This window comes from Manacus vitellinus, unplaced genomic scaffold (genome assembly GCF_001715985.3).
Source record: "Manacus vitellinus isolate BGI_N305 unplaced genomic scaffold, ASM171598v3 scaffold_25_pilon, whole genome shotgun sequence".
In the NCBI taxonomy this organism is placed as follows: Eukaryota; Metazoa; Chordata; class Aves; order Passeriformes; family Pipridae; genus Manacus; species Manacus vitellinus.
The window spans coordinates 7,805,143-7,826,627 of NW_021939882.1; the positions used below are offsets into that span (position 1 = coordinate 7,805,143).

At 36.8% G+C, this 21,485-nt stretch overlaps 1 protein-coding gene across 1 annotated transcript in view; it reads left to right on the forward strand.

Annotated features, from left to right (window-relative positions):
- The first annotated feature begins 7,051 nt into the window (after window positions 1–7,051).
- The window catches only part of TENM2 (teneurin transmembrane protein 2), a 489,523-nt gene continuing 475,089 nt past the window's right edge, over window positions 7,052–21,485 (forward strand). The window contains 1 exon segment of the mRNA XM_029960226.1: window positions 7,052–7,310. Within this exon segment, the coding sequence (XP_029816086.1) occupies window positions 7,085–7,310 (226 nt within the window). The 5' untranslated portion in view covers window positions 7,052–7,084.

The following is a 21,485-nucleotide window of genomic DNA, read 5'->3' on the forward strand; positions in this document are numbered from 1 at the left end:
TGAACCAAGTGTTGGTGAAAGCAAAAGAGGGGGAATGGCTGGAGCACAATTTGTGCTCCAACCAGCTTGATGTCTTGGCTCCATTGCTAGTAAGGTTAAAAATCCCATTAGCTTAATTAAAGACAGCATTCTACCCCAGGATTAGAATCAAAAAAGTGCATCACCAATGGGCAATTAAATAAAGCAAGTTGTCACTCCTTGTATGGGCATTTAGATCTATCTCATTTCCCTAAATGTTGATCAGTTTGATCAAGGACTTAATCAAAAATTATTTAGACGATTATTCCCTGTTTCAAAAGTATTCTCCAGTGATAGGAAACTGTTATACAGAATCGTTAAAGCATTCTTAACTGCACTGTCTTAATTATACAGTGATAAATTATTCTACCTTTCTTCATTAACAACATTTTAGCAGTAGATAATATTATTGTTTATTCCTTCTTGGCAGTAGAAGACTAATAGTGTTCTCTAGGCAATTATTTCTAGCAAACTTAGTCTTTTGAAGTGACTGGTTCATATTTGATCTTTAAATCTATTTTGTGAACTTGTTCAGCTTTACTGATTTTAAGTATTTATATTAATAGAGACCTTGGCTTGTTGTATTGTTCTGTGGTGACTTTTTGTTTTCGTTTTTTTGTTTGCTTTTTTTTTTTTTAATCTGACTGCATAGAATGATAGGAGTATGCAGATAACAATTCTTCTGAGAGCAGGAAACTGAGAACTGGAACTTGAGGTTTCCAGTGTGCAGCAGACTTACTGTGTGACCTCAGGTGAGACTCTTACCCTTATGGTGTTTGACCTTTGGGGTAGAATAAGGATAGTACAGATTTACCTCTCATTGCTCATTAGGAGTGGAAATATGTTATCCCTGGTAAAAGTATTTGTTTGTTTGTTTTTGTTTTGTTTTGGGGGTTTTTGTTTGGGTTTTTGTTTGTTTGTGGTTTTTTTTTGGTTTTTTGAGATTTTTTGGTGTGGGGGAATGTTTTTTGAATGGTGGGAATCTCAGTGCCTCATTCCAAAAAGAAGGAAGAACACTATCCAGCAGGAAAAAACTTGAAAACTTCACATGCTTGAAAAACAGCAGAATACACGAAGATTCTTTTCTTTACTTGGCCTTCAAATTCTTTTATGTTTTGCCTCTGTGCATCTAGGTAGAAAAGATGTCATTTCAGCATCATTTGCATAACTAGTAACGTTCTGCTTAGTGCTGCTTTGTAGGGTTTTTAAGCCCTTCTCTGAAAAAGGAGCTTTTCCAAAGCATGGCCACCTTTCTGAGTCACTGGGACCCAATCTGCTCCTGGTGGCTGGGGTAGCCTCTGGGGTGGGAATCAGCATGATAGTTGGTGCTCTCTTTTGATGATCAGCTACTGATGTTTTACTGTGTTAAATTCACTAATATTTCAGTGAATTTAACATAACTTTTCAAGAAAAATCAAGTAAATTTACGATGTGGGCTGTCAAAGCACTACATTGGTTTTGCATAATGGAGGCTTAAATGCCAGTGATTTTCCTCCTGCTCTGGAACCTTTCCCATGTGTTTGTGAAGTTTGCTCTTTCTCATGCTCTCAGAGGGGGGAAAACCACTCAGTTTGTAGCAGATGAACATGAAGACTTGATTGGTTCATGGCCCAGCACACAGGGGAAAAATAAGGGGTTAATCCTTAGCAGCCAGTGAATGATGTGAGACTGACTCTTAGAAAACTGTCTTGTAGCTCCTGGGCTTTTCATCAGTTCTTGATGGCATGTTATTTTCTTAATGGGATGTTATTTTCATAATAGATTTAAACAGCTGTGGGATTTGTAAGTTCCTGGAGTACAGAAATCTCAGAAGATAGTCTGGAAATAAAAATATGTATGTTTAAATAGATAAAAATACATATATGAGAAAAAGATTTGGCACAGTGCTTGATTTTATTGTTGTGTGTACCATTTTGATTGTCCTTAGTCTGCTAATACTTCTTATAGCTTTTATTAATTAAAAGGAAAAAAAAATTAAAAAGCAGGGGTTCTCTGAAATAGAGCCCAACACAGAATGCCTATAAGCACCGTATGTCTTCTGTTACTTAACTTGAATCATTTATCACAACTGTTCTGAAATAGCTATTTCCCGTGTCATAATTAACACATCTAATTTTTAACACATATGTAGAGTGGCACCCTAAATGGAAAATTCAGTATTTGGAGAGGAAAAAAAACTAAGAATACGAAAAATCAGACTAACAGTTTATCAGTGAAAAATGAGGTTGCATTATTACACCCAACAGACTGTCTAAATATACTTTGACTTTTGGTGCAAATCAAAGCTAGTGAGTTTGTCATCAACATTATTTCATCTAACAAAGTGTACATACTATAGTAGTGCTTGTTTCTAAAATTGCATTTTATTTATTGCCTTTTTTTAAAAAAAAAGGCAGAGGGGATGCGGAAATAGAGACGTACTTTGTCACTAATATTAAAATCATCAAAACCCACAGCATTTAAATAACTGTTTTAATTTTTACCTGAAAATTTGTACTGCACCAAAGCTGAATGAATGCATTTTCTCATTTCAGAAACAGTCTTTGCATAAAATAATCAACAGCGTTTGAATCTCTGAATCACAAGCTTTTTTCGATTGCTGCTCCTGAAAAGGAGTTCAGGCTTTTAAGAGACCTTTTTTTTTTTTAATGAACAGGTTGGTACATTGTTTTAAATAAAAAAAAAAAAGGAAGGGAAAAAAGGCTGTTCCCAATACCCTGTGCACTACTGTAATGTTTGGATCTAGCTGTGCCAGGTGATTTTGGGGCACAGCAAAGGGCTTTGTTTTCCCTTGAATTTCCAAGTGATTCCTGCCCTCTGCCTGCTGTGAGTGGCAGCTCTAATGGCCATGTGCACTGTAACCGAGTGAGGATCATTAGAAAATGCAGGAAACAAGCACATGACTGAAGTTAGATAAGTGTACGAACCAACTTTAAACTTAAAGAGAGTTTTGGCATAAGCTTCACCAAGCCATTAAAATTCATTTGGGGCCCTCCCTCCCTCCTTGCCTCCTGTTGATTTGACTGTGCTAACAGAAGATGTGATCAAGATTTTAAAACCACTAAAGAAAAAAAACAGGTTTTCACTTCTCAGCTCCTCTCTCTTTTCCTCCCCCCCACCCCTCTTCTCCCTGTAGGTCATAGTGTTTTCATGCCCTTGGACTACCCCTCTTATGCTGCCATTACCACTGCTGTAGTTGTGTCCAGGGAAAAAGGCTTCATATAAGCACAATAAATGAAATATTGGGTGAATACTGAGTTGGAAGTGTATTAGACACTTGTAGTAGCAGCACACAAGATCTCAGCACGTCAGCAGCAAATACAGCACGTGCCATTTATTGCTGTAGGTTGACTGTTGGACTGTTGCTGTAGGAAGGGCCAGATCAGCTGAGATAACACTCCTGTGAAGCTTGACCAACTCTCTAACAGGCCATTATAAATCAGCAATAAGTATTTTCTGAGTAAATACCTCACTCACAGGTGGAGCTCTTATTAGTGCTTCTGAGATAATGAAACCAAAGACAGATGAGAAAAACAGTTGAAGTCAGTTCTTAGTGGTTGTACTGCTCTGTGGTGTAAGTGGGTCAGAATGAGCAGTATCAGTTAAATCCTTTGAAACAAAAGAAATCATTAAACCAGTTACTATTTAGGTCAATTACTCAAAATAAACCGTTCATAGAGAGCCCTTGAGACAAGCAACTCCAAGAGTATCAGGAGTTCTGAACTCCAGTTGAATCTCACTGTTATTCTCTCTTAACCAAAGCTATTACACCTTACCTTTCCAGGAAAACATTACACAAAGATTTCACTATCTAACAGGGAAGGGCTTTAGAATTGAGCTGAATCAGTATTTCATCTGTAAAAGATAAGTATGGAAAAAAAAGTGAAACAGGTTTTCTTGGAGTGTGTTACAACTTCACTTCATCGTATTTTAAGCAGCGTATGGAGATATTGTTGTCTGAATTTTGAGAATGGTTATTGGATGATGCTGTGGGAACTGCTTTTTGCCTGACTGCTTTGAGTTCATAGAAATCCCCAAAGCCCAGGTGAAGAGAAGAATAAGAATATTTTGTTGCATTTAGGTAGATGTATTTAGTCTCAGATGCTTGGGAGTTGTCCTCAAGTAATAAAAAATTCAGAAAAAAATGTGCTGTAATAAATATGAATACATAATTGAATAAAAATATATTTTTTTAAAATTTATTTACAGTGTTTTTAAGCATCCCCTAAAATTTAGTAAAGTTCAAGAAATTTTTAATGGTCTGGCATTATAAAAATCAAATTATTCATCAAATTATTATGAGGCCTACTTCTTGTAACAAGATTTTCCCTAAGAAAAGTCAAAGTAAACCTCTTGGGACATATTTATCATATTTTTACATTTATTTTCTTGTGTTAACCTGTTAGACTTGTTATAGTAGAAGCAGTGCAGACATTGCACATGTGGGTGACTGAGGAATATTTCCTGGCATGAACAGCAGTAGAGCATTGTCTTACCATTTCTGTTTATTTTGGTATTTGTAGAGTAATTGCAAAAATCTCTACAAGAGAATATTTATTGGGGGAACAATTTCAAAAACTCTTGTCCACCTGAGAAGATGCTTTAATGAGCTCATATCCTGGAAGTACTCAGAAGTTTTATCTTGGTCATAGTAAGTCCTTCTTTTAACTCTAGTAACGAGGAATTAAATGTTCTTTCAGAGACAATAGAAATTAGGCCAGAAGGCCTGAAGTTTAGCAGCCACAAAACCAAAAAGCTGTTTGTTTGCTGAACTCACAGAGAATATGGAATTCATATGGAATAACAGGCTTTTGTATTCAATAATAGCATGAAGACATCCAGAGAGCCATTGGCAGTTTTTGCTCAATGCTGTAATATATTTATTTGTTTCTGCGTTCATAATTGTAATAAATTGATATCTGAATTTGATGAGGGACTATTGAACTGGGATCAAAGAGCCAGGCATTGTTAATCTAAATGAAAGCAAGTGTTTGTGCCACCAGTGTTAATGTGCTTTACAGTTAATGTGCTTTACAGTTTAATAAATATTACAGGACCAAATTACAGCTTAATAAATATTACAGAACAATCCAGATATAGAGTAGTCAGTTTAGCCATTAGATGTTCAGAGAGGTGAGCAACAGGAATGTGTATTGACTCTTCCTTTCTCTTTAATCTGAAATTATAAAACTAACCCTGTCAGTTTTAAGCACTGAGTGTCTCTGATTTTGTTTTGGCTTTTCTGTGTGTTGTGTGGACTTTTTTCCCCCCTCTGAAATGTTAAAAATAAGTGAAAAAGGAGAAAAAAAGTAAGCATGTTTACACTTCTTATCGCTCCCAGATTGCAGAGTACCTGTGGGTGGCTTAAAGCAGCTGTTTCTCGTGGTTACTTAACTTTCTTCTTTAAAATAGAGAAAGAAAGAAAAAAAACCCCAAACCCCAAAACCACAAGAAGTCTAAATGTCAGAATCTAAAGGAAGCCAAAGAACCTTTTCTCTAGGTCACCAGCTCCTCTGGCCAAGCCCATTTATTCTCTCTGAGGGCCCTAATCTGTTCCAGCCAACAAGCAGTGATTTAGCCAACACTTATGCCTGTGTTCTGACCTCTTCTGCTGCAGGTGCAAACAGCTACCACAATGAAAGGCATGGCTGCCTCCCACAATTTTATCACTTTTGGCTGGTGTTTGCTCCTTTAGTGGCAGAGGTGGCAGAAGGAGATGCTGAAGAGCTTTGAGGGTTTAAGTAAAGCTTCTGTCGATGTGCAGGACCTTGACCCATTCTACTGGGTGGGCTTGTGAGTGGCAACCTGGACAGGGACAAGGTGAAGGTCTTCAACTATCCCAGCTAAATTAGCCAAAACCATTTCTTCACCTTCTTAGCCACATGTGGAAAAGCAAGAGGTTGTGTTCCAGTTGTTACTTGTTAGCAAATCTGAGTATTTTTTAGGTGGGAAGATTTCATTTGCAGCAAAAAGTTTTGTCATGAGGATTTCTAAGGCCTTGCACAGACCTGGGCATAGTATGCCATGAGAGAAAGACATACATACTAATACCAACTCAAAATAATTAGTACCCCAGTGGTTAGGGTGCTTGTGCTTACTGTATTTCTTGCTTTCTACAGTATCTTTCATTTTGAAGTTTATGCATGCTAACTATGAATATATTAAAGTCTATATCGACAGTAAGGGTGTCCTAATTAAGTAGAGTGTAAGAAGACTGTAAGAAACTATCTCTCTTTCTGGTCCAGTGAGCAGGAAGAGATTTAGACAGTTTTCAAGAACTCCAACTGCTGAAATGCATAAACTGGTCATCTTGAGGGGTTGTGAAGAGAGGCACATCCAGTCATGTTCTGTGGTGCACAAGAGCAGCCAATTCCCAAAGTGTGCTCAGAGAATCATAACTATGCACAAATGTCAAGGCTGGAAAGGACCTCTGGAGATACCCAGCCCAACCTTTTGCTGAGAGCAGGGCCTTGAATTATGTTAACCAGGAGCAATAAAATTAGTTGCTGCTGCTTGTGAACACGTTAAGGGATAATGTACAGCTTTGTAATGCATTAAGGATGAATAGGAATAATCTCCTCTATGCAACTCTCCAGCATGCTTCAGTCTTAATTGCAAGCCCTCCTGCAGGAAGAAGGGAAATAATTAAGGCTGGTTTGAGTCTGCTTTTCTTTGTACTGTTGCATAACAGGAACAAATATAATTCTGTCAGTTGTTTTGTTACCAGGGCTCATTCAAAAATCAAAAGATGACAGTGGTTTTGTTTTATCGTTATTTTTTAAACTCTTCAATGGGATGATAATTTAGATAGAATGCAATTCTCTTAAAGCATTTCATTTTTTTTCTCCCCACCCATTCAGGTCAATTATTTCAATTTCTAAGGATGTATCATGTGGATCTTCCCTTTCTTCTCCGTCTGGTGCTGCGTTGTCCTTCAAGGATAAGTCAGGGAGAGTAGAATGAACCAAAATGTGGCAGCAGCATTGCTCACTTTTGTTATCCTTTCATGCTTTCAGGTGACAGTGACTGACCCCAAATAAAAGAGTGGCTTTCCTGACTCAGAACAATGGATATAAAAGACAGAAGACACCGTTCCCTGACGCGGGGCCGGTGTGGGAAGGAGTGTCGCTACACGAGCTCTTCCCTGGACAGTGAGGACTGCAGAGTCCCAACCCAGAAGTCCTACAGCTCAAGTGAGACACTGAAGGCCTATGATCATGACACCAGGATGCACTATGGAAATCGAGTTTCTGACCTGGTTCACAGAGAGTCCGATGAGTTTCCAAGGCAAGGTACGTTTAAAGGCAGAGCTGGTTTCTTTGGGTAAAGAGTCTCCCTTCCTTGTTAAAATATACCAGTGTTACAAGGAGTTTGAGTGAAAGAACTGTAGGAGAATGGATACTATTTTACCATTATTTCAAGTGTTTTGTGTTAAATTAGAAAGTTCTTTCTTTTCTCAGCTTTTCTGGTACTTTTGGAATTTCACTTTCTGGGACTTTTGGAATTTGTAAATTAGGCAAACCAAGATTTGCTGGTCTAAACAGCTGACAGACACAAGTGCTAGTGACCCTTACCCAGATGGTGTCTTTGGCATGGATCTAGGGGTCAGCCAATATGCTAACTTTCTATTCTGTTTCCTAGGTTAATTTGGGGATACTAGTGGCATTTTCACCTAAATTTGTCTGTCTTTAACACATTACCTGTACTGAAAAGATTAATAAAACCCTGTTATGGTAAAAACCCATAGGACCAACCTGCATTCATTATTAGCCAGCTGCCTTGGAATTCCATTCCTGTGCCTAACTGCTGTGGGAATGGGAATGCTGGTTCCTCTGACTTCATTTTGTCACTGGTTACCATCCACCTCATAAAAACTGAAAGGAGGAAACCCATCTAATTACTTCTGGAATTGGCTGCAATATGTTATTGCAGCATCGAGTCCCTAGAACTAATATTTGAAATTACCTGCCTGTGTAAACTTGTAAGCAAGGGGAAATAATCTCTTCTTTTATAAAATGGTCCTTGCTTTAAATTGACCTGTTATGTCAATAGATTAATGAATAAGACATTTAAATGTTTTTTAGTTGAAAACCTGTGAATGTGCCTTTGCACTGTACATGCACATAGTTTTACTCTCAGGTATTTGCTTCTCTCAGTAAATTGTAAATCTCTGTGTTGAAACTATTAGTGAACATGGCTTCATAGGAACGGTGTTTAACCATCTGGTTAACTCAAACAAATGGTTTGATTAAATTGGTACTCAGTCAACAATTAGTAATGGCTTTTAAATTTAAAGGACTTGGTTTACTTTCAGTTGAAGAATCAGATATGGTTTGTATCAGGTAAGGTGTAGGCAAATTTGAGGCATAAATGTATAGCTTTTTTGCTCCCTCTCAATGGAAGGTAAAGTATCTAGTACATATTTAATTGTAAAAACTCTACTATTTTGTATATATGCTTGTTAATGGTGTGTGGTAGTTCTCTGCTACACATTTCTAATGTTGTGACCCAGGGAACTTTAGGTTATCACACTTGTTTGTGGAAATCTTTCAGTGAAAGGTCATTTCTTGTACTTGATATCATGTTGTTGAAAGCGTTCTGCCAGCAGTCAGTGTCTGTCCTCACCTTTAGATCAAACTGTCTAATAATTAGTATCGATAATTAAACCCTCGTCTAATCCCTTGCTTCTCTCACATTTGTGTACAGGCATTTGGGAGTGTTTGCACTGTGCTTGGTCTATCAAACACCCAGTTCTATTTTCAGAGGTAATCTCTGTTCCTGTAGGGTCTTTCTTTGCTCATAGGTGTTTACCTAAGATAACACATCGAACTGCAACTGGAACGTTTGAGCCACTGGAGCCACTTTCAAAGTGGTTTGTTCTGCCTTAGAGTACAGGAGTCATCTAAATATTACCTTTCCCTATCTGGATGATTGATGCTTCAGCTCAAGTGCCTCATTTTAGTTTCCAGGTCATTATTCAGCATTTCATGCTGGCCTTTTTCTCTTGATTATTGATTTGACAACTGTTCATCCTCCTCCTGCTCTTAATGTGTTCTTATCTACCCTATTTATGAAGGGGAGTGCAAATTGTTGGTAACTGAATTGAAAGACTCAGGTTTGTTTTTTTTTTTCATTACTATTTTTCCCCTGCTAGTCTGTGTTGTTGTGTCTAAATGAACAATCTTAGAGAGCCAAAGTAAGGTTTTTGGTTAGATAATATGAGCAGTAAGTCCTTATTTTCCTGCTTTTGTTGAGTTTGAAAAGCAAATTTCTTTAGAGAGTAGGTCAGTATGATGATTCTTTTTGATTGAACAGTTCTTCTATTGAGATGAAATTTGAGATAATGTGGCAAGTAGATCCAGATTAAGACTTGGTAGATGTTCTCACTTTCCACATTAACATTACATGGATAAAAATGTGGTTCATATAGTAGGAAATACTGTTCATTGCATCTTATGCTTGCAGTTTCCAGCTGCAGACATCTAGGAATTTATACATGTAAATTTATTCTAAATTGAGTAGGTGTTTTGATGGGATTAAATTCTGTAGGAAATAAACATGCTTAAAACAAATAGTCTTTAGAGATTTTTTGTTGTTGTTGTTTTTCTATTATAAAAAAGCTTGATGTATATTTTTTTTAAGCAATTGCAGACATATTCCTCAATATTTTGTCTCTTCTTTTAGTAAAGCTAAATGTGTTTGACTTACTGCAGAGTATTTGGTTTCACCATGGCACTGGAACTGCTCACAGCAGCTGTTTTTAGCAGCTGCCTCGTCGTACATTACTGGGTTTTGAAAATCTGTGTAAGTGTAAGGCCAAGTTGCACTGCTACCATCTTTGATTCTGATGGTTCCTCAGGGAGAGGCTAATAACAAAAACCATGTTCAGAGCTCAGAGGTCTGGAACAGTCCTTGGGGTTGCTGCACTATTTTATTGTCTTTCTGTTCTGACTTGTTGTTTTTCTCATGCTTCATGAAGAAGCTGATGGCTGAGGTATCAATACCTGCCTAAGCTGGTGTGAATAAAGCATTTAATAGGCAAACTATTAAATAGGAATGTTGGTGGAAGTTTAGCTCTGAGAATAAAAGCTTTGTCATTGTTTGCATGTTTTGAAATAAGCTTTCTGGGCTAATTTTTGACAAATGTGCCAAAACCAACCAAAATTTCTCTTTGCTGTGGGTGCTACTTTGGTGCAGCATTTGGAAGTTTTGGCATAAAGTCATGAAGGATGACATGACTGATATTACCTGAAACATCTTAGTCTGGCTTTACTTCTGGTGTGCTTTTCCTAAGGTGTTTACATGTAACCTAAGGAATAAAATTCCCCTTTTAAACTCTGTTTTTTAACATCTCAGTAATAATATTGGTACAAAGTAATTCAGAATAGGTTTAGTATTTTTGTGCCAGCTTATTCTCTGAAGATCTTCAAAACAGATGTTCAGTGTCTTGGCTAAAATGACAGGTCCAATGCATGTTTGAGCTACTCATTTGTCTTAGATTTTCCCTAGTTCAGATAGAAATGTGTTATAACTCAGAACTTGCCCTGGATATTCATTAGTCAATCGATCTGTAAAGTCCTTCAGTGGATCTGAGAGAGCATTCAAACATTACAGGATTTATTTAAAGCCGAGGAGTCCTTTTTGAATGCTGTATTTTAAGATGAATAGAAACTTCTATACTTCCTGCTAGGATATGTCAAAAGCTTAAGAATAGTTCTGACATCTCTGAATATCTGGAATATTTTGCAATCTTCTGGTAATACATGAATTTCTCTGTATGCCGCGTATTTTTCCACCAAAGTGAACCAATTATCAAACTTCTTTTTTTTCTTTTTTAAAAAAATACTTTGACTTCATTTGCTGACCCAGCACGGGGAAGGTACATGTTCTTTAAGGCAAAAAAAAAAATGAAGATTTTGAAAAACCTTTCTTTAAAGAGGTTTCTTTGAAAGGCAGCTTTTCTCAGAGTATATTCTATAAGTGATTTGTGCTTAAAAGACTGAGTTGTTAAGAGTTTTAAACTGAATTTCAAAGAGGTGATTGCAAACCTTACTATTCCAGAGTTCCTCACTTGACATTTGTAGCTCATGGATTTTGTGTTTCTGCCTGAGCCAAACTCTGAACTTCAGCTGATGCAAAATTTATTAGCCAGTTGTTATACAGAATCCAGTGCTTTCTCCTTCTCAAGTCAGATCTAGTTTAGCAATAAATCTCTGCTGTGAAATGTTAGAGCAACCAGTGTATATGATTGAAGTTACTGAAATTAGGGCTAAAACCCACAAATCAGATTAAACAGGACCCAAGAGTCTTCTGAAATATTTAGAATTTTTTTTTTACCGATGTTGAAGTGCTTTGTGTATGTCACAGCACCTCTCTGTGTGGTGAGATCATTTCAGTAAAGAACAGCTGCTGATACCTTCCTGTATATCAGCTCAAATTCTACTTTTTGTTCTTTTATACTTAAAAATTATGTGCTTTTTGTATCCTGTTTAATAGTATAGCTATGTTAACAGGAGTTTAAAAAATATAGTGACAATGATTATAATAAATCCCTTATAATGCCCCTTAAGATTGTCTGGAATATTTATTAACATCAAGTGGAAAATGAAGTTATCACAGTAGAATTCTCAGAAAGGGGCACTTGGGAAGTGTAATATACTCAATTTCTTTCCCATGAAGTTGTGTTACCATGCCATACTAATCACCTCTTGGCTGTTTCATGCTGCATATTTTCTCCTTATATGTTGAATAGGTTTCTTGCAAAAAAAAAGATAAAATCCATTAATACAAAAAACCAAACCAAAGCAACCCAGACCACCTTGATGAATCTGAATTTTATTTGTTACAACCTACTCCGGGGCAGCTCTGAGTGCTGAGAAAAAGGAATGTTGTTTTCTCATCTGATTGTTCTTCACATCATAAATCTGTCACCAAAGAATTTACTGCAGAAGGACCATTTCAGGAGGGTGATTAAACCTGTTCAGTTCCTGTGGTCAGATATTGGGTGTCAGCAGTGACTCGTGCTGCTGGAGAGGGAACAGTCACTGTTACAGGTTCTTGTCCTGACCAGACTTTCCCTCACTCCTCATATTCCCAGTAACACCAAGATGAGCTTTTGATCATCTTGTCATCAAACACAAGTTGTACTCAACTCTTTGGCTCAAATTAATATATCCCTTCCAAATCCAAGTTTTGGCAATTTTAGTTTTAGTACTTCTTTCCAGAACCTGTGACCTTTTGAAAATTAAGTGTTTGATACATAGATTTGGATTAAGGACATTAAATAACACTTTTTCCTGTATTCTGGTTTCCTTTGTCATGTAAGGTTTTTTGAGTGGCATTCTGCAATTTTTTGCTTTTTGTTATATCTGTACAGTTACATAATCAAACAAAATTTGAGGTAGAGGCAGGTGGCAGAAGCTTAAGAAGGAAGCCCTTAACTTGGAATTCAGATGTAGGGGAGCTTGTGTGGGAAAAAGGCCTTAGGGCAACTTTCCTGTTAGAGCCAGTGCACATATGTAACTTGCACTTCTCTTGAATCAAGACTTAAATTTGGTTTTAATGGTTCCCTAAGAGATACGTGATCCCAGTGTAAAATATTTATTAGGATGAGACAACTGCCTTCAATATCTCTTGTCTAGAAAGCTCAACCTTAATGAGAAGTAAAAAAAAAATTATAATTTGTGATCCTTATTTAATAAGGGAAAGATGCTGAATGAAAACTCCCTTCCCTACCTTCTCCCTCCCCAAGTCATAAAAGATGATTATGGTTATTACTGTTAAGTGATTTAAAAACATGAAAGCACTTTTCATCTGTGCTTTCATCTGTGTTGAAGCTGTTAATAATGGAGGTGTGTGGCAGCATTACTAGACTAACAAATAAATAAAGGTACTAACCTTTATAGCAGCCTTTCTCAAATATGCTTTTAGGAAAAGAAAAGGTAAGAAAGTCTAATGCAAACCTAACATGCCTTCTCCATTTAAACTCTGGCATCAAAGTGGTCTTCAGAGCTGTAATACTAAGATGATCTGATAAATAGTATATTTATGATAAATGTATATTAGATCTGAGTCCAAATAAAAACCAGGAGGAAATCTCTTCAGAAGTAGCTTTTCAGTGGAACAACATGGGATTGACTTTGAGTCCTTGGGGTACTTCCATCTAAATCTGCATATGTTGTTTTCTCTTGGCATTTTGTGGATTTTGTGTTTTGGTTTGTAATGATTTGGTTGGGTTTTTTTTAAACTTTTGAGCAGCAAGCTCCCTCGTTTGCAAATGGTAGTTTAAATCAGTGGTTGTCATCTCTTACATTCCATTTCCCTTTTGTTCCCCTTCCATCCTCTTTCCTTGCAGTTTCCCCATTTTCCATCTCCATACGTTGTGCCTTAATTTGCTGGGAGTGGTTGGTTGCTCAGACCTGCTGGGACTGACCATGGACAAGTCAGTCTGACGTGGACTTGTTGAATGAAGGTTGTAGCTCTCATCTCTTACCTCCTGGACTAGTTGAGAAGCTGTGATACTGACAGAGGACTCCAGTAATAATTAATAACACCAGTGCTGAAAAACACAACACTACTTTAATATTAATATGTATTTGTAGAATAAACAAGAGCTAGACATAAGATGTGAATTCTGTGTACACACAGTTTCTCTCAGGGAATAACTTTTTACTCTTGGCAGTTTCTCTCTTTTGATCATTATTAAAAATCAGCATTTGTTTACAGTTTAAATTAGAGACTCAGAATGCAACGATTTCTGGTGCAAATATACAGGTATGTACAGACTTACGCTCCTTTTTTTCCCTCTAAACATGTATTTATCTTTCAAAAAGAGCTGGTTTTTCACTGCTGCAGTACTGGACTCCTCATTAGTTGATGATTAAGTTAAACTGGGTTCTATTTTTTTAAACTATTTACAAAGTTACATGCACATATAAAAGATAACTTCTAAAAAGTAGATGTTATCAACTCATCTAGTTAGCACACGCTGGGAATGAAAGAAAATGCTAAAAATCCTTAGACCTACTCTAGAATAGGCTTAGTAACCATTTTCATGCAAATACATTTTCAAAAGATCTTCAAAATTAATAGGAATTATGCTTCCTATACTTCATAGCTTCAAATTGGTATCAAGGAAAAAGATCTTGTGCTTCAAATAGAGTCGTATTTGCTCCTTATAATGCTGGGACCTGACTGAGTGTTGAAGAAAACCTATTCTTCATGTACTTTTTTCCCCCCCTCATCCCTTTAGTCTGCTTTGTAATAGAATTCTAAGACCTTGGATACTGAAAATAATAATTTTTGATCCTATAAACCCTTCTCCATTTTCTCATACACACATGTGCACATACTCTTCTAAGAAGTTTGTAATATTTAGGCACATCTGTGGATGCTCTTTCTCGTGTTAAAATCCATCATAAAGGGAAATAATGTACTCCAGGGAGATGAAATAATGATTTTATTTTTTAAAAAAAGTATTCTAAATTGAAATATTTATTGATTAAATCTACTAACAAAAATGGCTAGCTCATGTAAATATTCCTCCTTCTCTGTGTTCTTGTCTTCAAAAGGACTTAGAGTTTAAAAGTTTTTTTTCTTTTAGGGTTTGTGTTTCAGCAAGAATTGTTTAGAAGGAAGGCTGATTACTTGTGAGTGTTCTCAAACTGATAGAGGTGCTTAGATGCCTTTCTAATACACCTATTAACATTGAAATCTCAGATTTAAAAAACCTTTTATGCCTGATCTGTGTTTGAACTGGGCATCTCTCTCCCTGCATCCTTGGCATGTTCCAGAAAATGAGTCTTTACAAGTCATGTGGTCCTGAATTTGCATTAATGAATGTTGTTTCATTTCTGTGAACTGGGGAACCCTCTAAAGCTTGTTTTCTGGTAAAAGAAAATTAGGCCATTTGCTTGCCCTCCTCCTTTCTCATAACCCAGGAAGAAAGAACTGTTTAAATAAAACCAAGTTCTGTAAATATTTAACTGACAAAAGCCTTTCTTTTGGATTATACGCTGTTCAACTCTCCAATGCTGCGTGTTTTTAAGGTTGGCATCTTCAGAAAAAATTAGGAAAGAATTAGATCTCTATGTATTTATGGAGTGTGTGGAAGATGGGTGCAGCAGCAGAGTGTGCATTGCTCCAATTCACAAGTCAGTTTTCAGCACAAATGCATTGGGAACAGGTTTTAGGTGTGTTTTTGTTTACTCTGTCATTGTCTTTTGTGCTTGATTTTTTTTCCCCCCCATTTTCTTTTGAAATATCTTACTCCTGGGGACTAAATTCTAGACTTGGAGGACAACTATGTTTATATTTGTTTTCTCATCCCTGTTTGTTCTCCTGATACCTCCTATGGATTATATGGTTTTTTGAAGCTTTTCAAACACTGTGACTGGACCCAAATACACATAGTTTACATAAGAAAAACATAAGTAAATTTTCCTACAAACAAAACCACCACCAAACCTAATTTTCTTTCTTAGAGAACCATGAAGGTTTTGGAGTTGAGTCAAAGTACTGATGAGCATTTCACTTAAACCTGTAAATGGAAATCAAAATCAGTAGAAAAGAAAGTGAGAAGGAAGAATAATTGGGTAAGCAGGGCCCAACATTTTCTATTTGTTCTTTCTGTTTTATATTACTTTTCTCTGGATACAGAGTTCCAGGTAAGAACACCTACCATTATGTTCCTTGGCCTGCTATCAGGTTGCTCATCAGCCTTCATCAGATTATTTCTACACTGATCCCAGTAATCTGTCCTTGAATAAAGCACATTCTGGAGTTCTGGAAACATCAGTAGACAGAAAATCCATCCTTTCAGCTGGTGGGCAGCATCTGTGAGAAGTCAGACTCCATGTCAAAAGCAGATGCCAGCTTCTCTTTGGGTTTTGGAAACTGGCTCCAGTTTCCAGCCATCAGGTCTGGTGATGCCCTGTGTTGTTGGAGCACCCATCATAGCCAGTGTTTTTCTGTACAGATTTAATGAGATGCTGCAGTTAAGTGAGTTATCTGTTCTGTGAACTCTAAGTAGAGCTCTTCAAACATCTGTCTCTATAGTGTCATCTTCTGTCACAAATTCCCATTTTTAGTGGTTTTGAAACCCTTTCCTGTCTTTTAGTTTGTCTCTAACAGTGGCAAAATGTGCTATAGCAATGCCATATATGCCCCAGTGACATGGATACAGATGTGTTGAAAAGACTTGTGTAAAGGTAGCCCTTTGATACTACTTTTGTGTTTGTAAATCCAACTCCAAATTAGTTTTCTCTGGCAGCAGTCAGTTCCTGTTGAGCTGCTAATCCTTTAAGGTTCCAAAATTGTCTAGACAGCTGACTAGACAAAATAGCATGCAGATATTTTTATATATTGCCTTTTTTTTTTAATATGAGTGCTTAGCTGGAAGTGACTTACAGTGAATGCAGAAGTACATGTCTGTGAATGTAGACCATATTGGAACCAGAGATTTACTGTCCCAAAGTGTAATGCTTACTCAGCCATCTGATGAGATTTGAGCACTAAACAGTTTGAGAGGGATGCATAAAGCTGTTTTATTACAAGATGCTGTTATGAATTGTAGCAGCTTTCCTTATGGTATACTGCTGTTGCCAAACAAGTTGCATGAATGTAAGCAGTTTTATTTGTAATTACTTGCTTGCATTTCCTTTGAATAGTTGGGTTATAGCTGTTTGTGATTCCTGCTCCTCTGCTGGTGGCAATCCCTACATCCTGTTTAAGTCAGAATGAAAAGATATCTTTTAAAACTGTTTGGAGAAAAGCCTCTCTGAGGAATGCTGCTGCTTACATGTGATATGGAGTAGGGCTCAGATGTTTGTGTGTGTGATAGAACCTTGTTAAAATGGATGCAGAAAGCTTATAGAGGAGAGCTCAAAAAAACCCAGTTGTCTGTTTCTTCATAATGCAGTGAAAAGTAAAGTAAGAGATTTCATTTTAGCTGAATTTGAGCAAGGACAGAAGATGGAGAGAGGAATGACCCATCTAAAGAAATGTTATGGAAAGTACAGTTTATGACTTATGATATTTTCTAAACTTTAATCAAAGCCTGAATGTTACAAACTGAATTTGACACTTGAAACTGTTCCTGACACAGCACTGAAAGCAGTGCTTGTTGTCTTGCTTCTGTGTAACTACCATTGCTTTTGATGATGCTGGTGAACTGTTTCCCTTATGCTAACCAATTGTGTCCCTTAGGACAATCATTACTTTGACAGAGTAAGGGATCTGTTGGAAGTAGATTGCAAGAGCAGAACAGTTTGATCATCAGTACTGAAATATCTCTTCAGTGTGGTTTATCCAGTGTAGTTTTGCAAGTGAAGCCTTAGTCTCCTGTTGATTGCCATGCAAGATGCTTCCTCAGCTTAAAAAATGTTGTTTGGAAGATCTTACCAATAATCTCTCCTGTTTTATTCCTTGCATTGCTTCCTCTGTCTCAGGTTATGAGCCCGGGTGTGCCTTGTCACTCCTAATATTGTAGACATATTTTATCTACACACACACACATCACACTCATATTCCTTCTTTCCTTAACAGCACATTTATCCACTCTTAAGTTCTGAATCTTGGTAGTTGCTGTCACTGCATTTCTTCTCTTGTCATGGCTTTCCAATGCATTCATGTGTGTCCTAAATGTCCTGGAAAGTTTCTTACCTGGTGGGATTACATGGAGAGCTACAGCTGAGGCACTGGGGTTTGGCAGTTCCACCAGCGCTTGTAGAATTTAAAGAAATGCCCAATGCTAAGAAAAATTGAGCAGATACTTCAGTTGTATTGTTTTTCCAGTATTGCATGTGAAAAACATAGAATAGCATTGTGTCAGTTTTTACCTAGAGGTTAGCAAGTTGTGTGCTGGCTGGAAACACTGAAATCTTGATCATATGAAATGGTAAGTGCTCTGTTGCAGGGCGGTGCAGTTCAGTATTGAAGTAAAAATTATCAGTATCTTAGGTTTTTCTGCTTAGGCCAGAGGGAATGGTAAGTTGGATAAAAAAAAAGGCCATCATGTAGAACAAATTGCATAAATTTCATTCCTTCAAGCAAATGGCCAATTCTCTGGTAGCTGGTCTAGCACACTATACTCACTTTTTAAAATTACTTCCAGTGGAGTACTGTGTTTTAAAGATGGCATTTAAAGATGACATATTAAATTGCATAAATATAATAGTAATATTTCACATTACGTAGTTACAGGACCAAAAAAAACTTTTTATGGATGGTAGTCAATTTGATTTCATAGCAATATCCAATTTTCTTTTGAAGTTTTTTTATCCCTGAGATAGGCATTTGAATGATATGAAAGCAAAGCTAAAATGGTACTTAATCTCTGTGGGGCAGACTATTACCTTTGACTAAAATTATTCACAACATGCTAAAAGTTTATTACAAAAAATGAACATCATTCTTGCTTAAGTAATCTTACCAAAGAGTTGGAGAGGAGGAGAGAGTAGGAGTAGTCACACAGTTTCTTGTTTTAGGGGTTTGGGGTTTATTTTCTAATGAGTCTGCTAAATTTGGTGCAATTATATTTTGGCACTAATTTTTAAATCATTCAGCAAATAACATTTTGTGTATGTCTAGGCAGCTAAGTGTGTGAGCTCCTATTAAGTTCTTTCCTAAATTCTTACAAACACAAAAATAAAACTCATAAGGCATTATTACCAGAATCTACTTCAAGCACTGAATTTATAAAGCAGATTGTTAATAATATGAGGAATGATATATCACAGCTGTAGTGCTGTCTTCCAAACTTAATGAACAGTTACAGTTTTCATAATGAAAAATTAAAATAAGGTTAAAGTGGTTTATAAGACTGCCTACAAATCTAGCAACAGTCTAATAAGAAGAAAGAGCATTAAATTCGAGGGACTTGGAAATATATATTACCAAGTATTGACAGAGGACTAAAATCCTGCACTTGTATTTAGGATTGTTCGAATGTGGACAATTCAACCAGAACACAGCAGAGAAAAATGAAATGCTATTTGCTCTCTGAAATCACTGTGTACACAACAGATTGTGGTTTTAGATGTCTTCAGTACTTCAGTTACGTGAGTCTCCCTTGTTGACTCAGTGCAACAATCTCTCATCTGTGTTTGCCTCTTTCTTTACCATTTCTGAAGTAAAATGAACCTTTGTGCTTGTTTTTCCTATTAGCAAAGGGTAGTGAAGCTTTCCTTACTGTACCTTGGCTATTTTGGGGTAATTACCACAAAGCAGCACAGATGAGGTGCTGGCTTAATATATTAAGGTCTTTTTTGCAAAAGGCCACTGCCCACAGCTGTTTGCCTTGGAGAGATGGTACCAAGGTGAGGCTTAGCTGGATTTTTAGAGCTCACCCTCAAAGAAAACATTAAAATTCATATGATGCTCAACTTCAGGGCATGGGAAGCTGCTGTGACATGTGTTCCTTGTTCCTGTGTTTCCATGAGTGCCCGTGCAGGGGTGGGATGTGCTGCACTGAAGGGAAACTGCCTTGGCTTTCCACAGGAGGGAGGCTGGGGAAGTTGACAGCACAGCAACTGAGATGAGCATTGTCTTACTGCACTTCCCTGAACTTGTTTTCTCATTGTGTGTGATCCAGCATGACTGTAATTGAGAGTATATTTGGAATAAGCTGCCTTTGTGGTTATCAAATATGTCAGCTTTGCTTTTTATGTTTACGTGTCGGTTTTGTAACTCTTATAAGCTGTTATTGCGTGACAGACTCCTTTGTCTTAATTTTAGTCTCTTAAATTCATCATCTTCCTTCATTTTTTTGACAGCATAACAATGTTATACCTTGATCCCAGTATATCTATCCCACAGAGGGACATACAAAATTTGCTGTGTGGCATTTTCTGTGGCCATCACTACACTAGGCAGGACAGTTCTTGTTAACGAAATTCCTCTGAAGTATTGTTTTGGAGTGAATTTTCTGTTGATCTCTCTCTTTCCTCACTGTTTCTACAGCTTGCAAAAACATAATGGAATGGGATTTACCCAGTTTTTCTCCAGTATATCTTTTACTCTAGAGGATCTTAGTGTCCAGTTTAAGAAAATTATACCAGAAAATATTTCAGAAGTGTGGCAACTTAACCTCTTACCATATAGATGTGATATTTATAAAACAGAAACTTTGGCATTCTGAAAGGTGACGATGATCTGTAGAATAAGATGGGATATCTGTGCATAGGAAGAACTTGAAATAAACAGAATGACTTGGCAGAATAAAGAAACGTGAAATTGAGATAATTTCTCGAATTGTAATATTGTGGTGTAAAATATACAAATATTGTTGAAGAGTACTGATTCAGTTATTGAGTCTAAAGTATCCATTTGCCAAGTTGTGGAGTAGTGGATTGGGAGAGTAGGGATTTAGTTTAGATTCAATTGTTTTTCTTGAAAATTATGATTTTCCTAACATATCACGGTTTTGAATGCTATTCTATGAATATTTTAATTATTATAATTATAAATATTATGAATATTTAATTATTAAATTATTATTTAATTTTTGTATCCTTATTGCTTAAGCTGTAGTTGGAGAGGGTGAATTTGATATCTTTTTCATAGAATCATAGAATGGTTTGGGTTGGAAACAACCTTAAAGATCACCTTGTTCCAAGCCTTCTGCCCTAGGCAGGGACACCTTCCACCAGACCAGGTTGCTCCAAGGCCCATCCAACCTGGCCTTGAACACTTCCAGGGATGGGGCAGCCACAGCTTCTCTGGGCAACTTTGATATTGAGATAAAAAATGGGATTGACTGTTCCAAATAACAGAGAAATTACAGCAGTTAATGTATTTGTCAGGCGTGGGAAAGACTTCTTTAGTCTTAACCAGGAATGTGCAAACAATAAACAAATGGCTGAACATGAGAGAGATTTACCTCAGACCCTCTTCAGGTGACAGAAATAATGTTCTGCAAGAGGAAAGTTATGGTCTCATATCAAAAAGTGCTGTTACAGAAACGCACAGTAAATTTCCACAAACGAGTGAATAAATTAAGCCCCTGGACATGTTTATGGTACTGTTTTCAAAACAGGAATTAAAATCTATGTCTCTGGAGGTCATATGACTATTCAGCAAGGAAACAGACTCAAAGTTATTGGTAGCATCAGTGAATAGCAAGTATTTTGGTTTTATTTAATAAGAAGCATTGTGTACCTAATATGTTTACTACATTAAGTCCAGCAGTATAATTTACTTAATGCTATGCAGTATGCCTAAAAAAAAAAAAGCCAAATTCTTTGGTTTAGATTCATCTTGTTCGTATGTAATGAGATGTTTATAGTTATTATAATAAGTATTTCATTTATTGTTGGCTCATGTAAGAGAACTTTTCTCCTACAGAGAAAAGGACTTTTGTCACCTCAGCATTCCAGACAGAGGGTGAGGTTGAGCTAAATCTCTGCACAGACCTTACCTTCCTACAGCCTTTTTACTGAAAAGTGCTTTTCTATGCTCAGCAGCTCCAA